Source organism: Nelusetta ayraudi, unplaced genomic scaffold (assembly GCF_046127955.1).
Source record: "Nelusetta ayraudi isolate G7.1 ecotype Tasmania unplaced genomic scaffold, CSIRO-AGI_Nayr_v1 ptg000063l, whole genome shotgun sequence".
Classification (NCBI taxonomy): domain Eukaryota; kingdom Metazoa; phylum Chordata; class Actinopteri; order Tetraodontiformes; family Monacanthidae; genus Nelusetta; species Nelusetta ayraudi.
Genome location: NW_027466113.1, coordinates 764,054 through 773,600, shown reverse-complemented (window position 1 = coordinate 773,600; position 9,547 = coordinate 764,054). Strand labels below are relative to the sequence as shown.

Sequence of the window (9,547 nt, the reverse complement as noted above, 5' to 3'; positions counted from 1 at the left end):
TGGACAGATGGAGAATAACACGTCGTAAAGTTTAAATATTTTATTAAAACGTTTTTACGAATATCTTTACTTACATTAAAGGCTTTCGAGTTGTGATGGTAAAAAGGCAACAACAAGAACAACAACATGGTTGCATCATTGGGTGGGGGGGTTGGGGGGGGAATTGGCATCTACAACATTTGCAAAGATCAGAGATTTTTTTTTCTCCCCTTCTCTCTCTTCAAAAAAGTATGTTACATCATCTGGGAAAAAAAAACAAACATTTTGGTTGACAGCTGGGATCTCTAGCGTCAGTCAACACGGAGATAATATTGCACTTAACACTGGCTGGAGACGCCGTCACGACGCGGACAGTGTAAACACGGAGCGCCTGTTGCGCAGAGTGAGCCTACGCAGAACCTCCCTCGACCCGACTCGCTGGCTGAACTGGGCTCGGGCTCCCAGTTTGAGACGGGGGCTCGCGATTGGCCCAAAGGGGGTTGTAGGGTGAGGCAACAATAGTTTTAGTGTAAGCAAAACAAGAGCGACGCGTCTGAAGTCACGCGTTTCTACGGCGCGTCCTCCGTGTAGGTGTAGCTGGACGACGCGCCTTCGTTCTCATCCTCTATGACCCGGTGACCTTGTGGCCTCAGGTCTTTGTAGTAGAGCCGTGATTGGACGAGTCATATCCTGGCTGATGACGCTGAGGGGGAACCAGTCTATCACCTGGACTGACGCTCCTGTCCATGATTAGCCAAGGCTTCGGCTCGATGACACATTTGTAGGGATGCAGTAAGGCGAGATGTACTGGCTTCAGTAGAGAAGACAAACTCACTATCGCAACAAACATTTTGCATATGGAGTCGGCCGTCTTTACAACATGAAACAACAGTTGTTAAAAGCTGATTAAAAGCTGTGCAAGACGACTGCGTGTGTGTGTGTGTGTGTGTGTCAGTGGAAGCCGACCCGCAGAGCTTTGTTCTTCACCATGGTGAACTTGCTGACGAAGACTTTGGCGAAGGCCGGCTCCACCAGGTAGCGGTACGACTTGGTGAGCGAGGGCGGGGGCTCGGCCAGCGTGACGGCCGGCTGCTGCTGCTGCTGCTGCTGCTGCTGCTGCTGCTGCTGCTGCTGCGACAGGGCGGGCGACAGGAACTGAGAGGCTCGCGTCACGTAGTCCACCAGCCGGCGGTACTGCTGCTCCGACAGCCGCTCGCGGACGCCGTCGCCCTGAGGGAGGACACACACACGTGACTGCAGCAGCAGAGCCGACCAAGTATATGAGCATGGCAATAGTGCAGGCGTGGGGCAAACTGAGGCCCATTAAGCTTTTAAATCCGGCCGGCCGAACTTGAAGAAACGATATAATAAGTCATAATTCATTTCAATAAAGAGCCAAATACGGGAGGGATTTTGTCGTGACGCTTTCGTTCATTTTCAATTAACATTAAAGCATGTTTTCTACAGATCCCATGATATGGTTTTCTCCTATGAGGTATAGATAGAAACTTCTCTCAAGGGAATCTGGTGTTCCAGTAGGAGCAGCACCAGTAAATTCACAGTGTAAATACAATAAAAACAAATTCTAAAAACAGTATAAACACATTCAATTAAATAAAAGTGACCGACACAGACACAAAACATAAATTGTCTGTGTGCTTGGGTCATCAAAACACTCCACCCATCTGCTCCGGAACCCCTCTGTCACATTTCAGAACCCATTGTGGCCCCACCAGTCCAAAAAGTTTGCCCACCCCTTGTGATAGCACGTCGCCATGACAACCAAACACTCGAGCAACAAGATGGTAATCACCCAGACAGCAGGGACCCAGGGGAGAGGGGTGGGGGGGGCGGGGGGGGGACAAAAGTTCAGCAGACATCCGTTAAGAAGGATCTGAGGTGGCCAACACAATCAGCTGAGGTCATCCGCTGCTGTCTGTTCACGGCCGAGTGCTCGCCGCTTCAGCGCTCGTCACTCCTCGCATTTCTTGGAGCGAAAAACGCCTCAAACGTGCGATGACGTAAAAAAACATTAAGTGCATTTTTGTCCTAATGCGCGAGTGTGCAAGCAAATGAGCTAAAGTCGGCTCTCCTGCGAGAAATTCATTTAATTAGAAACTACAATTTCATGTCATTTTATAAACCAGGGGTTCCCAAAACCTTTCCAAGCGGTGGTCCCTCAAAACCAACCGACACTGCTAATAATGCTAATGCACGTGCTAATAATAATAACACTATCTTTGATAATAGTTCAAAAATAATTCAATTTGATCCAATTTTTGATGGCCCCCACTTGGAAAACCTTTAAACCTTTATATCATATACAACACTACTGTGACAGGTGTGTGTGTGTCCATCAGCAGTCTCACCTCTGCCTCGGTGCTCACAGTCTGCTGCTGCAGCGTCAGGGTGAGCTGGTTCGGCTCGTCCGGTTCCTGCTGACACTCCACCTGCCAGGAGGACACCAGCGTTCACACTTTGGCCCAAACCCTGGAACCATCGCTGAGAAAAGACGGTTCCAGGAGCAATCGAGAACCTCCTCTCCCTGTCTCCCTTGGAGCTGGCCGTTACCTCGGTGATGGGGAAGGCCTGCTGCTGGGTGTCCTCGCTCACGCTGACCACGAAGAGCACCTCGGAGGTGAGCAGCAGGCAGCCGCCGTGCTCCTGGCCCGACCCGCTCACGATGATCACCTCCAGCGCCATGTGGAGCTCCGGCCGCCCCAGAGACTGGAGCATCTTCCTGCAGTTCCAGAGAGCGGCCACATTAGAAACGGTGGACATTTTAAAATTAGACTCACAGAAATGAGACCGCTGTCATGTTGTGCTGCGCCAACCCTTTTCTGGTGGCATAAGTGTTCACATCCTGCACTTTAGTAATAGACACTTGTGTTAAAACTAACCCTAAGTACTGGTTCAACTCCTGTACTCAAGTAAAAGCAAGAAAACACAGGTTCTGAAATGTCCTCAAGAATAAAGCAAAAATTAAGTTTTTTTTGGAATGAATGAAACAATACACTTGTTGATAAGTTGAGGTACTCTAAAATAATCTCCATCTAAAATATACTCCACTTTTATATTGAACTACACAACAGTATGGTCCAAAAAGCTCCACTTCAAGCAACGACAACAATACATATGAAAAAAGTGAATTACTTTTACTTTTTTTAAACACTAAAGTAACGAGCATCTTTTTCCAATGTCAAGAGTGAAAAGTCCAATTTGTGTATTTAGTGTACAAATGCAGGGAGTAAAAGTAAAAAGTTGTCAGTAAAGTATTTTTGCAGTATTTTGCAATTTGTTAGTTCCCACCTCTGACTATCACACTGATGCACACACACACACACACACACTGGAGGTACTCATTTTTCCATAAAACACACGATGCCTAAAGGGTGCCAAACGCTGCTGGGCGCGCGCGCACAAACAAACAAACAAACTGAACCCAATGTGCAGCCGGTGCGGCAGCAATCGGGCGGCTCCGTGGGCTGGACGGCAGCAGGTGTTCGGCCTGCTGAGCAACACGCACGCGTGTGGGAGCGGCTGCAGCAACAGCTCTGGACGACGCTCTGCTTCTGCTCAGTGGAACTCCCGCTGAAACACCGTGACCCCCCCCTCCCCCACCCTACACTTCTCTAGGCTACCTGAAGTAGTAAAAAATAAGAAAGGAGGAGGGGTGGGGTGGGGGGGGGGGGGGGGGGGGCCTGATGGAAACCAGCAGCAAGAGTCCTGCAGGGAAGCGCTAGCTCAGCCCCGCGGCTTCTGCAGTGGAAACACCATTGCTGGTGTTGTCCGTCATGTTTACTACAACAGGATGTGGACTAAATCCTTCAGAGGGCAACGTCCTCTTGGGAGGGAACATGCACATGTGCCTACTCATTAGATTCTCATGTTGATTCAATGCTCTAAAAACTTGTATGTGTTGAACATTGCGGCGTGAATGCCGCTGTTCCTCTGGCGAGACGAAACCTTCATCCGCTCAGACTTTTGTCTTTTTCACTCACCGAGCTAATCTGTGTCGTCTGCCTGCCCGACACTTTCCATCCGGGCCCAGCGCTGGGACGGCGGTGCTTCCGCGCCGATGACAAGCGAAGAGAATTATGGTCTCTAAAAGTCGGCCTTTGTCCTCGCGTGACGGGGCCGGGTGTTTGACGAGCGATGGGTAAAAAACTACCTGAATTTGTGATTTCACGTAAAAGCTTCCACGGCTCCCTGATAAACCCTCTGGCCGAGCAGGCGGAGGCCCACCGCGGTAAAACCTTTTTTTTTTTTTTTTTTTTTTACGACCGTATGAACGGTTCCACTGACAGAGCGGAATCCTTGAAACGCTCCCGACGCGACGCACCGGGCCAAGTGTTCTTTCTTCTTTCTTTTCTTTTTTTTGGACAAGGCCGGAGCGAAAGGTAACCTTCTGCCGGCATGAGGGAGCAAACATGTGAGTCTCGTAAAAAGCAGAGTTTCCTTTCGAAGGAGAGAGGGATGATGGCACCGAGGAACACCTCTGGACAGACTCACGCTCCAATCACCAGAGCAATTTCTAGCTGGCGGCTTTGGCGGAGTGCTTATAAAAACCTTTTAACATGGCTGGATGAGGAAGGGGGGGGGGTAGGTAGGCTGGCTACCATGTGTGGGATCAAGGTCAAACTTCTTTCCAGGCTGCTCTTCTTTCTTTTCTTTTTTTTTTTTTTCAAAGTGAGAAACGAAGCCACTAAGTTTTTAAACAAGACAGCAAAAATGATGAGAGAGAAGTGGAGGAAATGGAGCGGCGGATCCTGGAGGCAGTCCAAGGAAAGCCAGAGGCGAGAACACATGTCCCACTTCTGAGGGGAAAGGACTGGCAGGGTGGGGGAGGGGCGTACCAGACATATTTCAGGTGGCTGTTGGGGGCCTGAGCGGACTTCTCCTCAGCAGGCAGGCTCAGTTGTTTGGGGAGCTGCCAGAGTCCTGCTCCGTGAAGGATCCCTGTTTGACCAGGAGACACAGAGGCAACCGTCAGTCAGGCAACAATCGTCTCACAGCTCTCAACACTGTGACCAAGCTGTAACTTTTTAAAACAATTGGCAATGTTATTTTCTACATTTTTATTTCCTGTGTGCTGAAAACCTCAGTGACCCCAAAGACGAGGGCCTCAAAAAAAAAAATCTTGTTTAAAATAATTGTTTGAAATGTGATATAAACGATCACATTTTAAACGATCTAAAATGTGATCGTTTATATTTAACTACACAAAAGCACAGCTCAAGAAGCTCCACTTCATACAACAACAACAACAACTATAATAAATAATAATAAATGAACAACTTTGAATTTGTATCTTTTAAACACAAAAATAACCAGCATCTTTATCCAATATAAGGAGAAGAAAGTACAAATATTTGTGTGCAAATGTAGGGAGTATAAAGCAAGCAGTCGTCAGAAAAAGAAATAAAAGGAAGTACGGATATACAGTACAGAGATAGAAAAAAAAATCCTTTCTTCCCACCTCTGGCGTACGCGCAACACTTTTAACATACTGCCACACGCAGGCAGGGCAGCTGTGTGCGTACACTGTGCGTGTGTGTGTGTGTGTGTGTGTCTATGCACACGCGCAGCCGGTTTCTTTCATCTCTGTCCGTCTGTCAGTGTCAGCAGCAGCAGCAGCAGCAGCAGGCCAGTGAAGTCATCGACCAGTTAAAGTGGAGCCATAAAGGAGGCAGTGAGCTCCATTAATGATGTCACTGCCGTGGCACTCTGCAGCATAGCCCAGCTCTGACTGGGTGTTTGCATTAGTGTGTGTGTGTGTGCGTGCGTGCGTGTGCGAGTACACCCATGAATTTCATATGGCAGGATGGAGACATGACGCAGATCAATGCTTCTGATCTGCTGTGAAGAAGTCTCTCCCTGTGCGGGGAGACGACTGTGTGTGTGTGTGTGTGTGTGTGTGTGTGTGTGTGTGTGTGTGTGTCGGAGCCAGGCTTTCTGACAGAACTGCTAGAACCCTAACCCTAACCCAGAGCTCCCATACAAGTCTATGGGGTCAAACCTCAACTTGGTCCTAGAACCATGGGACCACTTGCAGGTCCATCAGGATCCGTCAAGACACGCCCCCGTCAAATTTTGCTCTGAAGTCACGACCCGCCTTGTTTGCTCTTCTCAGAGGAGTGCACATGTGCACGCGCAAACAAGTTTGCACGATTAAGTAATGAGTGAATGTGTGTGTGTGTGTGTGTGTGTGTGTGTGTGTGTGTCATTGGGGGTTCTTCAGAAGTCCTCCTGGACACTGTCTGACTTAAAGCTGGGCCTAATAAACACATCCGAGCGGAGCCAAGAGCAGGAAAGTGGAGCAATTGTCCACTGATGGATTTATGATTTCCCTAATACACCGGCTCTAATTCCTAGATGTGTTTATTAGAATATTGTTGCCTCGGGCTCCCTGGAAAGTTATACACAAGATTTATTTGTTGAACTGCGTTAAATCCGAGGCCTCGCTGCCGCGGCCAAATCTCTCTTTTGCGCTTCAGTTTCCTGCCATTTGCTATTAACAGATATTTTCAAGTATGTTGCAAATGTTAAAATAAACGTCTCGGGTTCGAATCAATAAGAGCGTTTCTTTGGCCGGCCTTGCGGCCTAAGTACCCCCCCGCCCCCCCCCCGCCGTTTTCTCGCCAAATAAATACAGCATTCGCTTTTGGTTGCACAAGCACTTTTTAAAAGCGTAGCGCCGCATCCAAAACCACTTAGTCACGCCTCGCTTGTTCTAATTGAATTTTAATTGGCCAGTGTTTTCCGTAATCGGGAATAGTCCAAGAAGAATCTAACGACCAGGGCCACCCTGAACCCACCGTATCCAGTCTGCGACACCAGCTCGGCCGCTCCTCCGATGGGCTTGGTGAAGACCCCCACCAGGCCTTTCCCCACGCCGGAGATCACGCCTTTGGCTCTGCTGCCGGCCGAGCACTGGAGCTCCCAGTTCCTCTGGAAGTTCTGCATGGGCTGATCCACAATGCCGGCGATGGCCCCTGAAAGAGGAGCGGAGGACGGCGCCGATTCAGTGGCAACGCGCGATCAGTTACACGAATGAATGCGTTTAGATGCAGAGTTTGTGGAAAGAACACATTAAACTGACATCTGTTCAGGGATTATTTTACACTTGGCAGTTGGTTCAGAAAAAGGGGATCTCTGAGGAGAAAGACCTCACACAAGTTGGCCAATGATTAATCATCTTTGTGCTGCTAAAAACAGTGATGATGACATTGACGTGCAGCTATTTTTTATTATCTTCAGTTAGGAGGAATGTTAGTCCAGGAGTTCCCAAACTTTTCCAGACCACTGCGCCCCCCACCAACAGCATTAGCTTCTGGCTGGAGACCCCTTCACAAACCAACAGATGTAAAGAAACATCAAGTGTGTGAATGTTTTTCTTACTTTTATTTGCTATTCAACAATTTTTAGATTTGTTTAGAATATGAATACTATCAACTAACATGTAGATCGTCGTGGCCATTTTGCTGTATGGCTGACTCTAGTTGTGGTGTTTGCTCCTTCAGTCTCTTTGTCACAAACCTGTTGTCCATTCTGCACTGGCTAGGCTAGTTTGAGGAGCACGTCCACTTGACAAATGACGCAAAACCAGCACATCACAAACCGGACGCCATGAACAATGTTTTTGACTGGCAGGCGATCATATGATACATCCTTATAGATCATATTTAATAACAATACTTAAACAATAATTAATTTATATTTGATAATAATAAAAAAATATCATTTGATTCTATCATTTGCATTTTCTTTCTGTCAAATTTTCTGTGCCCCCCCCCGGCGGCCCCCACTTTAAACACCAGTGTTAGTCCAGCCCCCCACGGCCCCTCATCCTCCCCTTCAGCAACCTACCTAGCAGGCTGATGCCGAGGCGTGACAGCCCCTGCCTCAGTCCGTCCCCCAGGCTCTCGGGCAGCTGCCGCCTCCACTCCTCCTGCCTGGTGTAGTGCTCTTCGTCCAGGGACAGGCGGTCCATGTTCCTGGCCAGGCTGGTTGCCAGGTTGGTGATGGAGGTCAGCGTACCTGCACGCCGTCGTGCGTCACAGAGTCAGCTCTCGAGCGGCCAGATTGCTGATTTGTGGCGTTGGTTGCGCAATACAAAAAAACAAATGGATAAAAGCATGCGCCTCCGTCGGCTTCTTACCTTTGGAGATGTGTTTGACAAACGACGAGGTCCCCCTGGAGACGCCGCTGACGAAGGCCCCCGGGCCCCGGGTCAGGCCCTCGTAAGGCAGGCGAAAGAAGTCGGACACGCCGTTGCCGATGCTGCGCACCAGGCTGGCAGGGCTGCCCAGGATCTCCAGGGAGCCCACCACCCAACCTGACGCAGTCAGATGATACTTCACTTACTTTGCACTAATTAATCACAATTAATCAGGCGCCGTGAGAGAAATATGTAATGCTTGGAGATCGGGCCCGTGCCCATTAATCAGCAGTGCCAGGATTATTTATTTTCCATAATGAGTAGCGGCGAAGAATAAAGGCTTTGCTTTTCTTTTCTTTTTTTTTAAACCTACTTCAGAGCGGCTTCCATCTCAATTTCCTCGACGTTTACCAGCCACACGCTGCTCTTTCAGCAGGCTGTACAGGATCCACTTGGACTGGACGCAAATATTCAAATGAATAAACTTTAACTGTATTATTGCTGGAACGAGCCGAGGTGGCGTTCGAGGCGCACAACTCTCCGAGCGTAACACATCATTCGGCAATAATCTCTCGCGCCGCTGAAACAACGCTGGGCAGAAATCAAAAGAAATACGGGAGGAACACCTGCTCCGCGCCGGGATGTTGGACTCATGAGACTCAGTTTCCCCATCCTGCACCAGCCAGGAGCAAATTATTCCGAGCGGGGACTTTTCCAAAGCAAACGCAGAAAGTTGTGTTTTTAAATCATCAATTTGGCTTAAATATTGTTTTTATTGAGGGCCTTTCTGAAACATGCATCCACGCGAACACGCGAACACGAACACACACACACACACACACACACACACACACACACACACACACACACACACACACACACACACACACACACACACACACACACACACACACACACACTCTCTCTCTCTCTGGAATGATATCATACATGTGGCAGCGTCAGATTTACGGCCTCCCACTATCTCACCTCTCTCATGCAGTCCCCCTTCAGATGGAACGGCCCATTCATATTTATGCGCTGACAATTGCATCGGAGAAATCAAATGGCCGTCGGCGGGGACGCCAGACCGCGGCTCTGCTCTTGTTCCCCATCAATTTGTGCTGTGAGTGATGGACTCTAATGGCAGGAGACCCGCTCCGCTGGGACCTAGTGGGTCTTTTCTGCCTCGCATCGTCTCCCAGTTGTGGTTTTTGGTAAAGAGAAAAACATTAAAGAAAAGAATCCTGACAGGGGCCGATGTTTACTGGGGTGACTCATGCCTTTAAATGCAACGTATGCTGCAGCGCATGCACAGGGAGACTCGGCCCTTTTCGGCGTCCACATGCCCTTAAGTCTTTGCACGTGCGTGCGCGGATGTACGTGCGACGGCGGCGCGGCGCATCCCGC

At 49.0% G+C, this 9,547-nt stretch overlaps 1 protein-coding gene across 8 annotated transcripts in view; it reads right to left on the bottom strand.

The window, feature by feature from the left end:
- Positions 1-25: 25 nt before the first annotated feature.
- The window catches only part of vps13b (vacuolar protein sorting 13 homolog B), a 260,425-nt gene continuing 250,903 nt past the window's right edge, over positions 26-9,547 (bottom strand). For all 8 annotated transcript variants that reach the window (XM_076040760.1, XM_076040763.1, XM_076040755.1 and 5 more), the window contains 7 exons: positions 8,141-8,317; positions 7,849-8,019; positions 6,798-6,974; positions 4,836-4,938; positions 2,551-2,719; positions 2,349-2,429; positions 26-1,209 (listed from right to left, as the gene is read on the bottom strand). In XM_076040760.1, the coding sequence (XP_075896875.1) occupies positions 931-1,209; positions 2,349-2,429; positions 2,551-2,719; positions 4,836-4,938; positions 6,798-6,974; positions 7,849-8,019; positions 8,141-8,317 (1,157 nt within the window). In that variant the 3' untranslated portion in view covers positions 26-930. The remainder of the gene's footprint in view (positions 1,210-2,348; positions 2,430-2,550; positions 2,720-4,835; positions 4,939-6,797; positions 6,975-7,848; positions 8,020-8,140; positions 8,318-9,547) is intronic.